General features: G+C 58.1%; 1 protein-coding gene across 3 annotated transcripts in view; it reads right to left on the minus strand.

Moving 5' to 3' along the window:
• Positions 1-6,160: 6,160 nt before the first annotated feature.
• ITGA2B (integrin subunit alpha 2b) overlaps positions 6,161-21,268 on the minus strand; it is a 51,549-nt gene continuing 36,441 nt past the window's right edge. Inside the window, exons 25-30 of one of the 3 annotated variants that reach the window (XM_037886976.2) lie at positions 16,024-16,176; positions 14,877-15,005; positions 14,187-14,300; positions 13,235-13,336; positions 12,550-12,672; positions 6,161-6,611 (exon numbers count right to left, since the gene is read on the minus strand). In XM_037886976.2, coding sequence (XP_037742904.1) covers positions 6,516-6,611; positions 12,550-12,672; positions 13,235-13,336; positions 14,187-14,300; positions 14,877-15,005; positions 16,024-16,176 — 717 coding nt within the window. In that variant the 3' untranslated portion in view covers positions 6,161-6,515. Of the gene's footprint in view, positions 6,612-12,549; positions 12,673-13,234; positions 13,337-14,186; positions 14,301-14,876; positions 15,006-16,023; positions 16,177-21,268 lie in introns of those variants that run through there. The other 2 variants (XM_037886977.2, XR_005223508.2) reach the window with 2 other exon arrangements.

Here is a 21,268-nt window from a genome sequence, read left to right on the forward strand (position 1 = left end):
AGCAGGCAGGTCAGAGGCGGGTCCCTTCCCAGGAAAAGTGCCTCCTGACGCCTGGCCCTTAGCATCACAGACTATCAGGGCTGGCAGGGACCTCAGGAGGTTGTAGTCCAACCCCCTGCTCAGAGCAGGACCAACCCCCACTAAATCCTCCCAGGCAGGGCTGTGTCAAGCCTGACCTTAAAAACCTCAAAGGAAGGCGATTCCACCACCTCCCTAGGTAGCCCATTCCAGTGCTTCACCACCCTCCTAGTGAAATAGTTTTTTCCTAATATCCAACCTAAACCTCCCCCACTGCAACTTGAGACCTTGAGACCTCGTTCTGTCACCTGCTAGAACTGAGAACAGTCTAGAGCCATCCTCTTTGGAACCCCCTTTCGGGTAGTTGAAAGCAGCTATCAAATCCCCCCTCACTCTTCTCTTCTGCCGCGCTCCCACTCCCCTCAGTCTTGGGTTTGTCCAGATGGACCCTAGCCTCCCCCATCTTCCCTCTCACCCCCACCCCCCAGGTCAGGCCCATGGGCAGGGGCTTCTCGCCCTGTGGATGCTCATAGGGGCCTTTGCCATCTGGCACCTTTTGGCCCCGGGTCACCAGCTGAGACAGGTTCTCCCGCAGGGGAAATGGGGTTTTCTGTCACCTGGGGGCAGTTCAAACAGCTGGTGAATTGGGCGGCATCGTCTGGCCAGTGTCCCTCTGGGTGCACTGCACCAGGCTGCTCACAGCTTCCCCGAAGGCGGCCCCTCCACAAGCTGCTGCCGGGGGGCTGGAGGAGATCCCCTTCGCTGGCACGGGGCTGGGCAGTGGGCTGGGTTATTTCCTCATCTCGCTGTCTGCTTATCATAACCCTGGGGACAGTCCCCCCATCCTGCCAGCCAAGCCCTGCACAGAGCAGAGACCAGCAGAGGCCCCGCTGCGGGAAGCTGACAGGGGCCCCATGGGCGATGCTGGGGCCCCTCTGAATCCTTCTCAGCAATAACATCCTGGGGAAATGCAGTCTGCAAGTGCGCCAACACGTCTGGGCTCTGTCACTGCTCCCCAAGGCCCTCCCCTGCCTGGGGCGTGGGCGACGCGGGTGAAATTAAACACGAGCAATGGGGTGGGGCTGGGCTGAGCATGGGGCTGGGAGCCAGGACTGCTGTGGTACCCGGGCAAGGCTGCCTCTGGCCTCAGCTGCCCCACCAGCAAAAGGGGGAGGATCATGTTCGTAATGCCTGTCCCCTGTCCCCCCGGCTGCCATGGAAACCAATGAGCTCCAGAAATGTGACTGGCCCAGGCCCCTCAGAGCCAGGGCGAGAACCCAGGAGTCCTGCCGCCTACCCCTGTTCTGACCACATCACCTACAAACCGCTGCAGCTCTGGGTAAAAGGCATCGCCCCCGCGAGCCCCTTCCCCAAATCCGGCCTGGCCCCTAGCCCAGGGGACACACACCCAGGATGGCCCTGGCCAGGCACGCTGGATGGGGCACATGGGGGTAGTGCTGGGAGTGGCCCACTGGGCAGCAATGCCCTGGCATTGGCCACGGTGGAGCTGGGAATATCCAGGGTTGTAGGGAGAGCTCCTGCTTGGGCAGAACAGTGCCCCGATGGGCCTGTCCACCTCCCAACGCTAGGAGCCCAGGTTGTCAGCCCGAGCAGGGCCACGGGGCATGGTGCCACTGGTGACTCGTCTACACTAGAGCTCCTGGCGCTGCCCCTGGCAGAGCAGAGCAGAGCAGAGCAGAGCAGCAGTGGGGAAGGTGCTGGCTTCATGGCAACCAGACCATCTTCACCGTCTGCCCCACTGTCTAGAAGAGGGGCCTGGGCTCCTGGCAGCTCAGGGCCTCCATGTTGCTGAGAGCATTACCTGCAGGCAGCGCAGCCAGCTGGGGGGCGAGAGAGGGCAGGACAGGGGCTTAGGCTGTGCTGGGCCCACTCGGTGCTTCTGGGACTGGTGGGAGAGCTGGGTTAGGCTGCGCGTTTCCAACTGGCTGCACAATGCACACACCCCCCCCCCGCACGCGCACACACACGTCCCTGTGTGCACACACCCCTACACACACACACACCCCTATACACATGTGCGTGCGTACACACCCCCTACACACACACACACACACATGCACATCCCTGCTCATGCACACACCCCTACACACACATATACAGTGTGTGCACACACGTGCCCCATCCATGCACAATCCCTACACACACTGTGATGAAGCGGGACTGTTCTTAATGTTTCCTCTGAATAGTGTGGGGGTGCCTCAGTTGCCCCTACGCAGTTCTTAAGTATCTAGGGGGTGGGATAAGGGTGTATGATCGTTGCAGAGTCCTAGAGGGCAGGTGTGTGCAGGGGTCTGGACACAGAGAATGGCCAAACCCTGTTTACTGGCAACTTATGGCCTGGGCCCTTCCCTCCTGCAAGGTGAGAGCTAAAGGGTTGGAGAACAAAGGAATCAGGTGCCCTCCTGGCCCAGGAAAGGTACAAAGCCCAGAGGAGGAGGGGCTGGAGGGAGTTTCAGTTTGGGGCTGGCTGGGGACATGGAGTGAAGTGCAGACGTGGTTGTCTGGCTCACTGCCCCCCAAAATGGACCCAGCTGAGGGGTCCCGTTCTCTGTACCTACAAGCTCTGTGTTAGACCATGTTCCTGTCGTCTAATAAACCTTCTGTTTTACTGGCTGGCTGAGAGTCCTGTCTGACTGCGAAGTTGGGGGTCACGACCCTCTGGCTTCCCCAGGACCCCGCCTGGGCGGACTCGCTGTGGGAAGCGCACGGAGGGGCAGAGGAGGCTGAATGCTCCGAGGTCAGACCCAGGAAGGTGGAAGCCGGGTGAGCTGTGTGTCCTGCAGACAGGCTGCTCACAGAAAGGAGACTTCCCCAGAGTCCTGTCTGGCTTCATGGGAAGCAGTTCCAGAGCATCGCCCAGGGACTCCGTGCCAACTGGTGGCAGCGGTGGGATGTACTGCACCCCATGGAAGGCGCTTCCTGCAGTAAGTGACTGGGGAGCAGTAAAACGAAGGGGGATTGACAAGGACCAGGCGTGCTGAAGGCTCAGAGAGGAGCGATTTCATGGAGCGGTTAACCCCTGGGAGTGTGTGACCAGCGAGAAGGACTGTGCAGTAATGGGGTCCCCCTGGGGATTGCAGCGAGCTGTCCCAGGGGCGGAGGAGCCTGCGGCTTGGCCCTGGAAGTGAGAAGGACTTTTGCAGTAACAGGGTCCCCCTGGGGATTGCAGCGAGCGGTCCCAGGGGCGGAGGAGTCTGCAGCTCGACCCTGGCAAAGAGGTGGTGACCTCGAGAAGGGCTGGCACACTAGGGGTTCTCCCTGGAAACCGTGAGCACACAGGCCTGTGAGTCCACAACAACTCGGGAAGAGCGGCGTCACGGCCTGTCACTGTCTCCTTAAGAAGGACATTGTAATCCTGTGCAGAAAGAGAGGGTTGCACATTGGAAAGTTCACCGAAGCACAGTTAATCGTGCAGCTGGAGGAGGACGACCGCTCTAAGGAACAGATTTCTGACCCAAATGGGGCTATAGCAGGATCTGGGAGCAGCTAGAGTAGTAGCCAGGCATCCCCAAGACTCCTGTCACCGACCAGACGGGGGTCTTCATGATCGGGTTCCCCATCCGGGAATCGGAGACGGACGGGATTGGAGCTGAGTCCGAGAGAGCAAGAGGACTCTGAGAGACAGCGAGAGCCCGAGAAAGAGCTGCAGAAGCATGAACTGGGGGTGGTGGAGCGGAGAGGCATAGGGGACCTCCCAGGGGTGAGTGGGGATAGACCCCGGGGGGCCAGTTCCGCAGGGAACCTCGAGACTAAATTGCTGCCCCTGGCTAAAGAGGGGGGGGGGGATGTGGATGCCCATCTCACTGCCTTTGAGCAGGCTGGCGATTTGAACCAGGGGGACCCTGTGGAAAAGCCCTGGTGTCTAGCTCCCTTGCTGGGTCCCAAGGCCACAGACTCCGTCAGCCAGATGGGTGGGGAGGTGGACGGGCTCCCACTCCTGGTCCCAGCCTATATGTCTGTGTGGAGTTTCCTGGGGTCAGGTCCCTCGGACCCCCAGTGGGAGCGGAAGGTGATGGTCAATGGGGAGACATTCCTGGGGTGCCGAGATCCTGGCAGAGGGAGGAGCTGCTAGGCTCAGGCTACCTGCCTGCCTGTAACCAGAGCCCTGGGGCTGGGTGGGACAGAGAGATGCTCCCCGCCTCCTTGCACACTGGAGAGGGGGCTCAGGCTGGATCTGATGCCGTGAGGAAAGCAGCGAGCTCGCTGCCTACCCCCACTGGGACAGCAAGGGCAGCGCTGAGCAAGGGGGGAGCTGAGACCCCAGCTGAGTGGGGGGAGACACAGGCAGGGCAGGGGATCTGTTGGGAGTGGCAAGGTGCTTGGTAAGGAAAGTCTGGATGAGCCTAGGCAGCCTTGTGAGCTGATGGCTGTGTCTAGTCAGCAGGGTGGGAAGGCGAGGAGAGTGGAAGATGAGTGTCCCTGGACCTTACCTGTTAGCTGCGTGGAGAAGTGTGACAGTGAAGGAAATAGAAAAGGAGGACTTGTGGCACCTTAGAGACTAACAAATTTATGTGGGCATAAGCTTTTGTGAGCTAGAAGAAACCAGCCCCGTCCCTGTCCTCACCTCCCCACTGCAGCCCTGACCTCCTCCCACGCCCCGCACTCCCGACCCACAGCCCCCTGCGATCCCAGCCCTGGGCTCCCCTCTACACACAGCTCTGCCAGTGCCCCTCCCTCCCGACCCACAGCCCTGGGCTCCCCACAGCCCTGCCAGTCCCCCTCACTCCCAACCGGCAGCCCCCTGCGCTCCCAGCCCTGGGCTCCCCACATTCTGCTGGTGCCCCTCACTCCCGACATTTAACACCCACTGATATTCCCAGCCCTCCCTGGCCCCTTGCATTGGCATGGGCGGCATCAGGGCCATTTCCCATAGTCGCTAACGCCGGGCTCCACCATTTGAGGTGCCCTGTATGAGAGTCCAGGAGACCTAATTCCTTGAGCCCAAGTGGAAGCCTCCACCCCCCAGGCCCTGATTTCTGGAGGAGCTGAGCACGCACTGCTCCCACGACAGGCCCTGGGAGCTGTGACATCCCCCCTCGCCCGGGACACCTTTACGTGGAGGCCAATGGTGAGCGTGCTGGCACCAGTGGGCCCCTTGGGCTAGTGGCCCCTTGTGCCAGCGGCCAGGCCTCACAGCGGGTTTGCAGCAACAAGAGACGAATGCTCAGCCCCGTGGCAGCCCAAAGACAGGCCTAGGGCTAATTCCCCCCCTTGGCACCAAATCCTCCCATGCCCCCCCCAGTCGCTAAGGGGCAGACCTGGCTGAGCTGCCACGCAGCCCTCCCCCATTTCCCCTTGCCTCCCCCCCTAGATTCCAGCTCTCTCACGCCCCTGACTCAATCCCAGCATCCAATGGGGGGTGGGGGGGTCTTCTTATTGCCTCTGTGCCAAAGGGCTGAGACAAAGCTGCTGCCCCCCAGGGATGCTGGCACCACTGCCCTGCACGTGAGGGTCCCACCTCCACCCCACACTAACCCCACTCCCATCCAGGTTTGCACCACGATCTCCTGCCCCCCCCTCAACATGCAGACCAGGAAAGGACGCCCTGCACAGGGGGCTGGGAGCACGTTTATTGCACAGAGGGAGCAAGAGGAGGGAGGCTACAATTCCCTGCTCCCCACGGCCAGGAGCGGGGCCTGTGGTGCAGGAGCAGTGGGTGGGGAATGGGAGAGGGCCCCCCAAGGGTGCAGCCGGAGGCTTGGTGCTCTGCCCTCCAAGGGTGGGGCCTCGGCAGCTGTTTGATCGCCCTAGGGCTGATCAGCCTCTGATTGAGATGCAGCGCCAGGCGCCAGGCTCACAGGGCAGCCGCTGCGTAGGGCGTGGGGCTGGGCAGCAGGCTCCGGGGCCAGCTGCTCTGCCACGTCTGGGGTGGGGGAGGAGTTTCCCCCAGGGCAGCTGGGCAGGGACCTGACGGGGTTTCCAACTTCCTCTGAAGCCTTGGGGGTGGATCTGTCACCTTGTCAATTCCCTGCTCGGGGCCCTCGGTCACTCCTGGTCTCCGCCAGCTCTGGGCTCAGCACCGGGGGCCTGGGCTGTACTGGGGGCAGACGAGCTGATCCAACAGCCCCTTCTGGCCTTGGACTCTATCTCAGCCCACCCCCCCGCCCCGCGAGTGCCAGGGGGCAGGACTGAGATCCCAGCCAGGCACTGCCTTCCTGGGGCTGAGCAGTTGGCATGGCTGGAGGGGCACTTTCCTCTGGCCAGCCCTGTCCGTACCTGGACACGGCCTGCCACAGGGTACAGCCGGGGCCCCTTGGCTGGGAGGGGCAGCAGCTGGGAGGGGAGGTTGCTGTGGGCTGGGGAGCTCCAGCTGGCGAGGGGCAGGGGTGTGCATACGACAGAGGAGCAGGGGGCAGGAGCCGTCTGTCCGTCCATCCGGCTGGCGCAGGCCACCAAGGGACAGGCCCCAGGCACGGGCTGCACCGGCAGGAGGTAGTGACGGGAGCGCAAGGAGGGAACCAGTTGGGGGGCGCCCCCTACTGGCCCCTCCCTATGCATGGCTCCCCCGTCTCATCACTCGTTAGCTCCTCCTGGTCATCCGTGGGTGGCCGGGTCCTCTTGAAAAACCCCATCTGTGAGAGAGGGAAACAGTGAAACCGGACCCAGCCTAGGCCCCAGATCACCCAACACCTCCGAACAGCCCAGCCCCCAAACATGACAGGGTGCCCCTGAACAGCACCCCCAACAACCCCTCAAAAAGGCCCTTCCAAAGGGCATGCCTACCCCCACAGCCCCCGCAGGCACGTTCCCCCCAAGCCCCGCAAACACCCCTCCAACAGCCCCCCCCCACACCGCCCCTGGCAGCAGCAGGCTCAATGGGACCCGGGAAATCTGGTTCTCCAGCTGCAGCTCCACAGCTGGAGGCCACATTTCAGCTCTTCTGGGGGATGAAACTTCCTCTGATTGGCTGCCCTCCCCACTGCCCCGCCTTCTGGGGAAGAGCAGCCAACCAGGGCTGTGGCAGGCAGCGCTCTCCTTCCCCCCTCCTGTGAGCAATGGGGACAGGAGGGAGCCTCTGCCCCTCCTCCCACGCACCTGCAGCACCCGCCTGGAGGGAGCAGGGCCCCCACTGCAGCCCGCTGGCTGGGGCCGGGGATGTGGGGCCCCCAGGGCTGGGGGGCCGGCAGATGTACCATTGCTTTCATTTCTGCAGTGACAGACCCCCCCCAGACCCTTCTGAGCACCGAGCCAGACCTCCAGGGTGCCCCCCGTGACTAGCTGGGCCCCCGGCTGGGCCCGTCTCCCTGGGCGTGAGACCTGCAGGGCTAGAACCTGTAGCCGGCGCGGGTTGCCCCGCCAACAACGCATTGGCGGAGGCGGATTATGGGAAGCCCCGCCTCCAGAGTTTGACAGGCAGCAGCCTCATGGCTCCTGATTGGCTCCCCGCCACCCAAGGGGCATTCCAGGAAGTATCCAGGCAGCAGCCCCGAACACCTGTAGCTGCTCCAACACCCACCCCTGCTCCTGAGCTCCTGGCTTCCGCCTTGGTTTGGCCTGAGCTTCGCCTCCTGACCCCGGTATCGACCCTGGCCTGGAACCTGACCACGAACTCCTCCATGCCCCCGGCTCTGCCGTGGGGCCTGCCTGCTCGTGTCGGATCCTGACAGCTTGCCTGGGCCACCCTGGCCTGTGGTGCAGGAAACGCATAACCCTGGGGGGACACGGGGGCAGCAGACCACTCTGTCGGCCTGCCCCAGCGGGCCCTGGAGATGCAGAATGGGGCTGACCTCTTCCAGGAGCTCCCCACCCTTCGAGACCGAATGTCGCAGCTCATGCCAGAGAACCAGGCTCTTTGCGGGCAGTGGGACAATGCGCACAGTGGCAGGTGCTGAGAGCCACTGACCCAAACTGTAAACCCTGCATATGATGGAAACCATGTCCCAGGCACGGTGAGCACTCCCCGCACCCTGAGCTCCAGGTCCGCCTCTGTGTTGCGGAGAAGCTCACCGAATCCCACCACAGTGGGCACTGGTGGATTCCGGGGCAGTGGACAAAGCAGCCCATCCAGTTCAACCAAAGACGGTCCTTGACCGAGTGGGAACTATAGATGGCTCCTGTCATCGGGCCAGTGACACAGTTGGAAGTTGCCATTCAGGACCATCGGACCTCCTCCAGTTTGGGACAATTTGCTCACCACTCTTCCCATAATCCTTGGCGTTTCATGGCTGTTAGCTCATGACCCACATATCCTTTGGCATGCGCACCAAGTTAGCCTCTGCTCCAAATTCTTCCAGCATGTCTGCCCTGCATGCGCCATCTGACAAACTCCAGAAACCAGACACACACCCCGGCCCTGGCCATGGGTCCACTGGGACCAACACCAGAGTTGGCTTTGGCACTGTCCCCCAAGCACAGCGACTGTTGTGACATCTTCAGGAAGAACACCACTGACACCGCACCACACCACGGGTTTATAACTGCTCGACTGAGCTGCACCCAGGGGCCAAGATGCCATTTGGCCATATCTGCATGATGTAGTAACGCAGGTCAGCCAGCTCGGGTTCCAACCTCCAGGAGAACCCAGCCAAGGGTTTTATCTGGCCATCTACCTCTCCTGCCAGGGCCCTAGTTCTGTTTGTTAAAAAGAAAGATGGAACCATGCACCTATGTGTGGATTACTGGCCCTCAATCTGGTTATTCCTTCCACTCATCCCAGAACGACTGGACTCTATACAATCAGCCCAGGTATTCAAGAAACTCAACCTACAGGGGGCTACAACCTGGTTCAGATCCACCAGGATGAGTGAAAGACGGCTTTTTGAACCCAGTTCAGCCACTACGAATACCTGGGAATGTCATTTGGCCTCACAAACGCCCCTGCAACATTGCGGCGCTTAGTGAACAAGGTCTTCCTTGGCATTCCAGACCAGTACATCACCGTCCACCTAAATGATATCTCCTCTTCTCTGAGGATCCTGAGCAACACGCCCTATGACGTTGCACTCTATATGATTTTATGAAAGTATGCTGATGAGTGTGAATATAATGTAACTAAAATATGCTTCATGCAAAAGGTCTTTTGCAAGGTATCATTACAAAGCATTTAATCCCCTGAGTGTGGTCATCCTATTTCTATAAATGTATCACTCTTGTATCTGAAACTAGAAATATGAAATATAACTCTGAGGGCCTATTGTAATTATGCAAAGTGTGGGCCATTAATGGTGGTTTGGAATCTTGATGGCTCCCAGCAGCCAGGACAATTGACTGTGGATGGCTCTGTTTGCAGGCAGGCCTTCCTGCGAGCCAGGCTGGGAAGAATGAAGGCTTGGGGTCTCACAGGACATGTGACCATGTCACCTGAACTGGAATCCATCTTTAACCTGGTGTTTTTCCATTGAGAAGGAGGGCTGAGAACCCAGAGGGACAAAGGATTCCCGCCTTATGTAAAAGATATATAAGTGGGTGGAACAGACCAAAGAGGAGCCATCATGAGGCTCCTCCCTAGCTTCCACCTGAGCTGGAACAAGGGCTGTACCAGGGGAAAGGATTGTGCCCAGACTAGGAAGGTGTCCAGTCTGTGAAAGAAACTTATTAAAACATCTCTAAGGGTGAGATTTTATCTGTATTCAGTTTTATTACTGTACTAGACTTAGATTTGCGTATTTTGCTTGGTAATTCACTTTGTTCCGTCTGTTACTATTTGGAACCACTTAAATCCTACTTTCTGTATTTAATAAAATCACTTTTTACTTATTAATTAAGTATGTATTAATACCGGGGAGGGGGGGCATACAGCTGTGCATATCTCTCTGTCAATGTTATAGAGGGCGAACAGTTTATGAGTTTACCCTGTATAAGCTTTATATAGGGAAAAATGGATTTATTTAGGGTTTGGACCCCATTGGGAGTTGGGCATCTGAGTGTTAAAGGCAGGAACACTTCTGTAAGCTGCTTTCAGTTAAGCCTACAGCTGTTAGGGGACGTGGTTCAGACCTGGGTCTGGGTTTGCAGCCGGCTAGCGGGTCTGGCTCAAACCAGGCAGGGCGCTGGAGTCCTAAGCTGCCAGGGCAGGAAAGCAGGAGCAGAAGTAGTCTTGGCACATCAGGTGGCAGCTCCCAGGGGGTTTCTGTGATCCAGCCCGTCACATGCCCGGCATGTCCCGTCGGTCCTGGAACCGCACTCTCCCAAAACATTAAGTTCCTGCAACGCTTCCTGGGTTTCACTAACTTTTATAGATGTTTCATCTCTGGGTTTTCAGGCGACATTGCCCCATTGACAGTGCTTCTCTGCAAAAACACCACCTTTACCTGGGCTTTGGCAGCCCCACAAGCATTCGACCAGCTCAAGATGATCTTTGCCAGCTCCCCGATCCTGGTCCATCCCGACTAATCCTGACTGATGCCTCCAAAGTGGCAATTGGGGCCCTACTCTCTCAAAGACATGGTCCCCAACAGCACCTCCACCCTTGCACCTGCTTTCTCAGATGCTCACTCCAGCTGAACAGAATCACAAAACTCTACATAAGTTGCTTCTAGCCATCCAAGCGACCTTCTTAGCATGGTGCCACTATCTGGAGGGTGCATCGTACCCAGTACAGGTCTACACGGAAGATAAAAACTTGGAGTATCTCCGCTGAACCAAAGCATCGAACCAGAGGCAGCTTCGCTGGGCCCTGTTCTTCCCACACTTCAATTTCACCATCACGTACCACCCGAGGACCCAGACCAAGACTGCTGGTGCCTTGTCCCAAAGAGGGGAATATCTCGCCATCCAGGAGTCCCCCACGTAGAGTCCCCACATGATCTTAAGCCCCAGAACTTCCTGGGTGCTACAGTTCCCCAAGACCTCATGTCACTGATCCACTCAGTGACACGGAAGGTGCCCCCTCCCAAGGAACTGGAGACAGCAGGCCAGGGCCAACGCTAGGTCCAGGATGGCTTGCTCTATGTCAAGGGCTGCTTGTATGTTCCACCAGGACCCCCCAGTTTGAGGTCCTGCGGCTCTGTCTTGACTCACCACTAGCAGGCCACCGGGGCACCTCGAGACTCTCTGTTTGGCCGCCCGCACCTCTGGTGCCCCGAACACACACTACAGTCCGCTTGACGGCTCATTCCTGTGAAAGATGCACCCGCACCAAGGCGCCGCGCTCGCAACCCCTCTGCACCCTACTGCCTGTGTCTAAGGGGCACACTGTGGTTCTCACTCTGGTCGACCAATTGACAAAAATGGTCCATGGCATCCCCATTGTGCACCTGCCCTCTGCAGAAGAGATGGCCCAGCTCCCGGCGCCTTGCATCCTCTGCCTCCCCGGGCCCCTGCAGAGCGGCACCAGCGATCGGTCGCAGTTTGTGTCGCGGTTTTGCTTGGGGTCTGCACTTGCACATCCACTGCCTCTCCCCACAAGCGGACGGTCAGGCCACACGAGGGAATCAACGGTTAGAAAGATGCCTGTGCTGCTTCACGAATTTCCACCAGGACAACGGGTCGAGCCTCCAGTCCCGAGCAGAGTTTGCTGGCAGCAACACCAGCCGTGTCTCCACTGGGCAGAGTCTGTTCTGTGCCAGCTGTGGCTTGCACCCCCATCTCCACTCAGCCATACCCAACAACTCCCCCAGTCCTGCAGCCACTGACGGGGTGCAGCAGATCCATGGGGTCCACCTGGACAAGGCCGAGGAGAACTAAAAGCGGTACGCTGACCGCCGGCATTCACCGCCGGGCACAAAGGGTGACTCTCAGCCCTAAACCTCCACACCAGCCGGCCACGCCGTAAACTGGACCCCTGATCCTCGGAGTCACATTCCATCCGCCAGCCAATCAGCCCAGTGAGCGGGACGCGTCAGTTACCCAGGTCGCTCACAGTACACCTGGGGTTTCATGTACCCTCACCAAGCTCAACCTCTGCCCTCTCCAGTGTGGGGTCGAGGACACGAGGAGGATGTGGTCCATGAGACACTGGACTCCAAAATCAGACACGGCTCTCTCTGGTGCCTCAGAGCCGGGTTGGGCTGTGGCCCAGAAGAGCCCACAGCCCAAGTCCATGCCCCCAACCTGCCTTTGCTGCAGCCCCTCCCAGCAAACCCCGCCAGCAGGGGGCACCCCTAAAGAGGTGGGGGGGACATAAGATCCTGCAGGTCTAGTACCCAGGGCTGCAGAGCTACCAGGCAGCCGGCCTCTCCAGACTGCCACCCAGCAGCAGCTGTAACCAGCCCGTGTAACGACCCGCTGTGGACGCTGACCGTGGGCAGTCCTGCCTCAAGGGGTCTGACAGGCAGCAGCCTCCTGGCTCCTGATTGGCTCCCTGCCCTGTATAAACCCAGCCTGGCTCTCCTGTAGCTGCCACGCCTCCCTCTGCTCCCCAACTCCTGGCTCTGGCCTCGCCTCCTGACACCTGACTTGGCCCCTGACCCTTGGTATCGACCCTGGCCCGGAACCCGACCGTGGACTCCTTGGTTATCCCCAGGGTCAGGTTTGGCCCTGCTCTGTCCGCTTGGGGATCCTGATGCCGGGAGCCCCCCAGCCCCAGCTGGGCTAATCTGCTCGGGAGTGGCTCTGCTCTGGCAGCCTCACCTTCCACAGGGCGCAGATGAAGAGGGCCAGGAGCAGGAGCCCGGCCACCACAGCCAGCACCACCCACCAGGTGGGGATCTCCTTCTCAGCATCGGGGCTCGCCCGCACCACCTCCGTGTGGGCCTGGGGAGGGACAGCCAGGTCAGTGCTCCGCTCATGCGTGGTCTGGTATCAGGCGCCCCACGGTGCCGCCCTCTGGCCCAGGGAGCTGCAGCCAGTGCGGGATGGGGTGCTCTCACCTACACCCTCTGTGCCCCATCAATGTGCCCTGGGGCCAGTTCAAGGCGCTGGCTGCCCGCTCTGCCAGGGCACCGTGCCCTGGGTCCGCTTGGCTCGGCTCTCCCCACCCACAGGAGCGCCCCGTCACAGCCACCCTCCCCGAGCCCTCAGTGCAGCGCCCCAGCCCCAGGCGGAAGAGTGCGCCCTGGCCAAGCTCCGGGGTGCGTGGCGCTCAGTGCCGGCTTCAGTCTCTTACTGGCAGGAGCCAGGTCCTGAGCCATGGGCCCCATGCCAATCGGTATCTGGGGGGCAGGGCCTGGGGGCAACAGCAGGACGCTGCAGGGCTAACAGAACCAGCCCAGTGCTCAGCCAGCCCAGCCCCCCGCACAGAGCAAGGGGGCCGCCAGTGGCCCCTCCCACTGGCCGTGGCCCCTCCCCCTTGCAGCCCCCCCGCCCAAGGACGTACCGTGGCGTGTCCGCTGGGCAGCACTTCGGGCTGGATGCGGTAGGGCATGGCGGAGACGTTGAACCAGGCCTGCGACTGGATGATGAACTGGTCATAGGGCCGCTGTGCGAGAGAGAGCCCCGGAGGGCAGCAGGAGTGGCCCAGCGCTCCCTGGCAGGGCTGTCCCGCTGGGGACGTGCCAGACCTGCAGTGACTGGCCGTGCCTGCGAGGGGCTGAATGCCCTGCATGGGCGCTTTGGCCACTGGCGGGGCTGGGCCCAAAAGGCAGCATCTGGGAGGGGCTGATCCCGGAGCAGGGGCATGAGGGGGACGTGACGACAGGCTGGACTCCACTGCCCCCTGGCCGGGCCCCATTGCCCTCTGCTCTTCTGTGGGGCCGCGAGACCCCAAGGGAAGCAGGGCAGCTGGACCTCTGCCCATCCAAAGGGAGCTGATGGAGCGTCTCCAAGCTCCAGGGGACTCGGTCCTGCCCTGCAGGGAGCCCGGACTCCTGGGTTCCATCCCCAGCTCAGTGACGGACTCGCTGTGCGAGCTTGGACCAGTCACCCAAACCTGGTCCCTGGGGCCTTCCAGGCCCCAGCAGTTCGAACGATGGGTGCTAGCGCTCCTGAAAATCCAGGCTATCACTGCTCGGTGACCCTGAGGTTCCGGCCTCCGCCCCAGGGTGCCTTTCAAAGCAGGTGTGCACAGCATGTCTGGCCCTGCGACGTCCCAGAGACCAGAGCTCGGGATGCTGCACTGCCAGGGCGGGGCTCACGCTGCCAGCCCTGAGAGACTGGGCTTCAGCCAGTGCTCTGGGGTCTGGAGAGCTCCCTGCCGGAGGCGTGGACCTGGGGATACCGGCAGGTTTCCAAGGGACTCTCGCCTTGGCCTGGTCAAATCTGCACCAGGGTCGACAAAACCTGTCATGTCAGCCAAAGGGGGAGTAGCTGGGAAAAGTCCACATCCCCACCTTCCTGATGCTCTGCATCCACAGGACGGAGTGGACAGTCACCATGGCCCGCTGGTCCCTCTCCAGCATCTCCACCTTGCACAGCACGGCCGCACAGGACTGGCTGCTGCAGTTCTGCCACAAGACAGCGAGTCAGCTCCGCCCCCTGGGCCCCCCCCCGCCCCCCCTGCCCCCTATGACACCCGCGACCCTGGCCAGCTGCAGGGTTTGGATCCAGAGCCTGGGGGTGGGAGTTAATTTGTCCTCATCTGGGTCTTCATGCTCCTCCCAGGGAGGTCCCATCCTGGGCACCCAGCTCCGAAGCAGATGGGGGGCAGGGCGGCAGGGAGGGAGGATGCCGGCCCAGCTTTGGAGCTGGCCTTGGGGTGTGCAGCCGCTGGGGGAGCAGACACAGAGCTCTCTCCCCTGACAGCACAGTCCATCTCGCCCACAGAGTCTTCCTGGTCTCCCAGCCATGCTCTGGCTGCAGGCCTCAAACGGCATCTGACCTACAGCTCCCTCCCCACCCCCCTTTGCAGCCACTCGTGTGTATGACAGGGAGGTTAAAGCTCAGGAAGCCACACCCCTGGGGGCACTGCCTTCCCCTCACCCGGGGCTCCCTGCTCCCCCAGATTCTCTGCACAGTGCTGGGCCTGGCCAGCACCCGCTGGGGCAAGGTCTCCTGGCAGAAACCCCCCCCCTTCTCCTTACCACCAGGGTGGGCTTCCTGAGAGTGGCTGGGCCTGCCTTGGCCTTGTCTACCTCCCGTCGCTCCCGCCTGTGGACCGGCTGGTAGCTCATGTTGTGGCCAGGGGAGGCTGTTGGTTTCTGGCCCTCCAGCTGGAACGAGAGGGGACATGGCCTCATCTCCACGTCCCAGTGCTGCGGGGATAGGCTCTATGGACCAACCTCCGTGCCAAACCAGCTCCGCGATTTCTCGGTCCCCCTCAGCCCCTCCACACCAGCTCAGCAACCCCGGCAGCCTGAGCAGAGCCCCCAGACACTGCCCAGTGGAACCAGTTCTTGGGGAGTTTTGATGTTTGGAAATTTCCTTCAAACTGGAAACTGCAAACGAGTTTGCTTAGAAAACATGAACCCTGGGTTTCCAGGCCAGACTCTGCTGGGGGTGTCCTGTAGCCCGCGACTGAAACTGACGGGAAAGGATCAGTTTCACAGCTGCTGGTCAGTGGTGAGCAGCATCGAAAGTGACAAGACTCATGACCATCTATTTCGGTCAGCAGCTGCCACGCGGACTGGCCCAGGGCTGGGGACCCCAGGGCTCCCCCATTCCAGGGTGAGTCCACGTGCCAGGGCTGCCCTGGAGGTGCAGACCTTGCATGCCTGGACTCCCGACCAACCCACCGGGAAACCGCCTGATTCCCGTGGAAACGTGGTCTTCAACAAATCAGCATTTTCCAGCTAAACGCTGCTTCCTCGGAAACCTGCGGCAGGGTCCACTTCAGGCTCCCACCCTGCGGCTTGGTGGGGCGCGGGCGGCTCTGCTCCCAGCACACGGACAGCACAGCCTCACAGCTTGGCCCCACAGGCTGGCGGCTGGCTGGGACAGCGGGACTGGAGCCGCTTTGCCTGCCGGCACCTGGGAAGATCCCACATCAGAGCCTGCCAGGTGCACTCCGGCCACACGCTCCATCTCACCTGTCACCCCCTCCCTTTGGGCCCCATGCAACCTGCGCTGCCCCCAGCTCCCGTCCACTCTGCCTCATGGAGGGACAGGTGCCTGGCCGCAGAGCTGGGATGGCGACAAGGGGCCTGTCTGCTAGTGGACAGAGCCAGGGGCCCCTGGCCTGGGAGTAGCCTCCCCCCCACACACACCGGTGCAGCAGATCCCCACTCCTACCCCCAGAGGATTGAGCCCCGTGGGGCTAGAGCAGTTGATCCTCCCCTCCGTGCTGAGCTCCGTCATGTACAGCAAGAAGTCGTCCTGGAACTGGTTCGGGAACTCCACCCACAGCTCTGCCCGACTCACGGTGCCAGGGCCCTGGTTGTGCAGCTTGGGGAGGGAAGGAGAGACGAGTAATGCTGGGCGGGAGAGGGGGCGCCGCGCTGGAGGGAAGCATCGGGAGGCCCTGGCCAGGCTGGGCTTGTGGTGTGTCAGTGTCTCCCAGCCCTTTGTGCAATCTGCGCAAAGACGCCTGTTTGCTCAGCTCCGCACAACGCGTACCTGGGAGCACACACAGCTACGAATGGGCAGGACTGAGGGGGAGCGTGTCGGACAGCGGGCGTCCATGTGTCCATAGTGAGCGTGTGTGTGTGTCTGTAGTCAGTGTGTGTGTGCGTGTGCAGTGTCTGTGTGTCTCTAAGTCAGTGTGTGTGCGCATGCAGCGTGTGTGTGTGTGACATGTGCATGTGTCCACGTGCAGCGTGTGTAGTGTGTGTCCGTGTGCAGTGTGTGTCCGCGTGTAGTGTGTGTGCACCGTGTACGGGCTGTGGATGAGGTTCCCCCAGGTGCAGCCCTGCAGTGGGAGGAAGGGGGGAGACAGGAGTTGCGGAGTTGCCTCCTGGTTCTCTAACAGGCTTGGTTCCCTCCAGAGTTAGGGGGCGTCTACGTTGCAAAACAGCCAAAGTTTAAAGTTTTAGCCCAGGCCTGTATTAATGCTTCTGACTGGGCAGTAATATGGGATGCGGGGGAGCGGTTATTTGCAGACAAAGCTGCTGCCAGCGTGTGGGACTGGGCGAAGCAAATAATGACGGTAGGGATGTCGGCCTGGCAACTGGGGAGGTTGTTCTATGCAACAGAACAGGGCCCCCAAGAGTCCCCAGAAATGTATCTTACTAAAAAGGAGATACTGGCCCTGGCTGCCGGGATTGTGCCAACGGAAATTGGGATTCCCCCCAATTACAATGTGTTAGGTTTTAAGGCTGCAGTGTTAGACAGTTTGAATTCAAAAATGAAAGTAATTTTAGGACCCATAGATCCAGCTAGGGGATACCCCGAGTTCAAACAGGACATTTCTCGAGCAGCTGTAATTTTTCAAGACATACAGGGACAAGTGGGAAAAGGAAATAAGGACAGGAAAATAGAACCGGTCCAGGTAGTAACTTTTGCCAACAATGGCCCCCATTTGACCAAGGGAATCTGGGGACAGAAGGGCCCAATGCACAATGGTATGCTAGAGCAGTGGTTCCCAAACTTTAACAACCTGTGAACCCCTTTCAATAAAATGTCAAGTCTCGCAAACCCCCTCCTAAAAATGAATATTTCCAGGGATTTTCTCCTTTACCTGAGTATAAATTATGAAAGCAGTGATCTTGAAAATATAATTTTTTATGACATGCTTATTTCACACTATTTATTATTAATTATTATTTATCATGGCTATATTTTTTTACGTTATGAAAACAGCAACATCTTCCAAGATATCACTTTCGTAGCTTGTATCACGTTGAATAAGGCTGTTATAAGACAAGGCTCCTAGTTTTCATCAAGAAGTATCAGATGTGAAACAGCAGGGAGATATTTAAGAAGCCAACTGAAAGAGTTCCTCCTACACAAGCATTCAGGTCTTGAGCAGTCCAGGCAAACAATGCACGTTACAACAAAGCTTGAACTTGTTCTTCATAATAATTTTAAAAACAATACTAGCTGCCTATTTAATTTTAAAAACAACAAAAAACATCCACCTCCCTTTCCATTTCTTATAAGGAGTCTCGAAGTTTAAATCTCCTCACTGTGATAGATGTGCCTGCTTTGATCTGCTTAGCTCTTGGAAGTCCAGGGGCTCCGGGCTGCTGGCCCCGGGCTGCCCGGGGTTCCTAGGGACAGCTCTGTCCGCCATTAGGGAATTATTTCCTGAGAACCCCTCTAACATTTCACAAACCCCAGTTTGGGAACCACTGTGCTAGAGGAAGAGGATGGGGAGGAGTTCCAGGCAGCAGGGGAACAAGAAGGGGAAATGGATGTGGATACCAGATGCAAAGCAAAGGAGGTGAGGAGGGATTAAGAATGGTAGTATGGAGAAAACTCATGATGGCAAGAGAACCAAAAGAGGAATGGAATGGGGAACCCACAAGTGAGTTACTGCAGAGGGCTGCTCAATGAAAGAGGCAAGAGGAATTGGCTAACGGGGCTCTGGTAACTCCCCTAACGGATTCGGAACCACCAGAGTCAACCCAATAGGGGTGCCTTTCTCCCCGGACTCCCCCTGAAGTAGTAGCCCAACTACATGATGACAAATGGGGGCATCCCATTGAAGCAGTAATAATGGGGAGATTAGGGAAACAAACACGCCCCACTATGTTCACTGACACTGGGGCTTCCGTAGGTGTGCTTGGAGAGCAGTGGCTTCCCAAGGATGCTGTGGGAACAAAAAATTCAACACAACTAGTATCATACACAGGGGAGACAGTGGAAGCTTTTATCACGAGACCGATCCTGACCCGTGTAGGAAATTGGAAATCATGGGTAGATTATTCTATTCAAAAGCGGGATCAAATTGGAGATGTGGGTAAGGAGGATGGAATGGTGGGGATGCCTTACTTTAGTGGTGGGGGGGCTTATTGTGGATTTAGCCAACGGATTCCTATCGGCAAATAGTGAAGAGCCAGCAGAAACATCCACCCCCTTCATTAATGCTATACATAGGTGTGTGGCCATAAAGGCCCCAGAAGGAGGGCAAGCAGAAGAAGGGGACCCATGGGTGGAAAAGTTTCCCAGGGTATGGGCTGAAAATAAATTAGAATGTGGAAAAATTGATGCTGAGGTTTTAATCCGAGGACCTGACCCTCCCTGCACAGCGCCAGTATCCTATAGAAGCAGAGGAAGGAATAAATTCTACCATTAAAAGCCTGTTAGAACAGGGTGTTATTGTGCAAATGGCTAGTCCTAACAATGTCCCGATTTGGCCTGTACGAAAAGGGTGGGAAGCCCTGGAGAATGACAGGGGGCTTTAGAGCATTAAAGGCAGTAGCCCTCCCACTGCCCCGGGAGTGGCCAAGTACCAAGAAGTAGTTGCTGCAGGAGCAGGAGCGCAGTGGGTCTCAGTAACAGACTTAGCAAATGCCTTCTCTGCCGTTCCCTTACACCCGGAGCCCTGGCACCAATTTCGCTTCACTTTCAGGGGACAACAGTTCTGTTTTACAAGGGTCCCCCAGGGTTTTCATAATGCCCCACAATTTGTCACTTCCATGTGGTCAAGATGTGGGGAAAATTGACACCTGAAGACCAAAAGAGTGTAATTCCCTAAGTTGATGATATACTGGTGCAAGGGGACGACAGGGAGGAGGTTGGTAGAATCACTGAGAATGTGTTACAAACCATTCAGGATACTGGACTGAAAGTCAGCAGAGCCAAGGCCCAGCTGGTACAGCAAGAGGTAAAATATTTAAGGATCATATGGGGAAAGGAAGGATGAACCCCGGATGCACAATGGGTGAAACGGATTGGAAAACTTCCCAACCCTACTGACGTGGCATCCTTAAGAGCCATTTTGGGAACCCTGAACTTCCTGAGGGATTTCATTGAAATGTACGCGGTGTGACAGGATCGGGCCAGATGGCTACAGGAGAGTAATAGACGGCAGATCATAGAATCACAGAATATCAGGGTTGCAAGGGACCTCAGGAGGTCATCTAGTCCAACCCCCTGCTCAAAGCAGGACCAATCCCCAACTAAATCATCCCAGCCAGGGCTTTGTCAAGCCTGACCTTAAAAACTTCTAAGGAAGGGGATTCTACCACCTCCCTAGGTAACGCATTCCAGTGTTTCACCACCCTCCTAGTGAAAAAGTTTTTCCTAATATCCAACCTAAATCTCCCCCACTGCAACTTGAGACCATTACTCCTTGTCCTGTCATCTGCCATCACTGAGAACAGTCTAGATCCATCCTCTTTGGAACCCCCTTTCAGGTAGTTGAAAGCAGCTATCAAATCCCCCCTCATTCTTCTCTTCTGCAGACTAAATAATCCTAGTTCCCTCAGCCTCTCCTCATAAGTCATGTGCTCTAGACCCCTAATCATTTTTGTTGCCCTTCGCTGGACTCTCTCCAATTTTTCCACATCCTTCTTGTAGTGTGGGGCCCAAAACTGGACACAGTACTCCAGACGAGGCCTCACCAATGTCGAATAGAGGGGAACGATCACGTCCCTCGATCTGCTGGCAATGCCCCTACTTATACACCCCAGATATATTAGCCCCAGGTTAAGTAGGTCCCTTTTCCCTGGGTAAGGTAACAGGGAAGGTTCCAGAACAATCAGGAACCTTCTGGAGACAATTAAGACAGACAGGCTGATTAGAACACCTGCAGCCAATCAAGAAGCTGCTAGACTCAATTAAGGCAGGCTAATCAGGGCACCTGGGTTTAAAAAGGAGCTCACTTCAGTTTGTGGTGCGCTTGTAAGGAGCTGGGAGCAAGAGGCGCTAAGAGCTGAGAGTGAGAACGCGGACTGTTGGAGGACTGAGGAGTACAAGCGTTATCAGTCACCAGGAGGGAGGTCCTGTGGTGAGAATAAAGAAGGTGTTGGGAGGAGGCCATGGGGAAGTAGCCCAGGGAGATGTAGCTGTCGCACAGCTGTGCCAGGAGGCACTCTAGACAGCTGCATTCCACAGGGCCCTGGGCTGGGACCCGGAGTGGAGGGCGGGCCCGGGTTCCCCCCAAATCCTCCCAACTCCTGGTCAGACAGAGGAGGAGTCGACCTGGACTGTGAATTCAGAAAAACGGCCAAGCTGAGGGCTGCCGTGAAGCTCCAAGGCGAGCAAATCCGCCAATAAGCGCAAGATCCACCAAGGTAGAGCAGGAACTTTGTCACAGCGGACAAGAATCACCCACTGTATTTTCTCCTAAAGAAAGGGCAGCAGGGGGAGTGGGGGCCTGATCACACAGAGGCATTGCTGACCCTGAAACAGGCCCTGGCCCAGGCCCCAGCCCTAGCATACCCGAAGGTGGGAGAACCGTTTATCCTGCAATTGGCTAGTACTGATATCGCGCTGGAACCAGCGCTGTTACAGAAAGCTTGGGGAAGTTACGACTTGTGGCTTATGAGTGCAAAACGCTTAAGCTTGGCCTTAGTGTGGGTCTTGCAGCATTGGGAATATATAATTGGAGGATCCAAAGTCATAGTACAAACAATACACTCCCCATTGAAAT

Source organism: Chelonia mydas, chromosome 27 (assembly GCF_015237465.2).
Source record: "Chelonia mydas isolate rCheMyd1 chromosome 27, rCheMyd1.pri.v2, whole genome shotgun sequence".
NCBI lineage: Eukaryota > Metazoa > Chordata > Testudines > Cheloniidae > Chelonia > Chelonia mydas.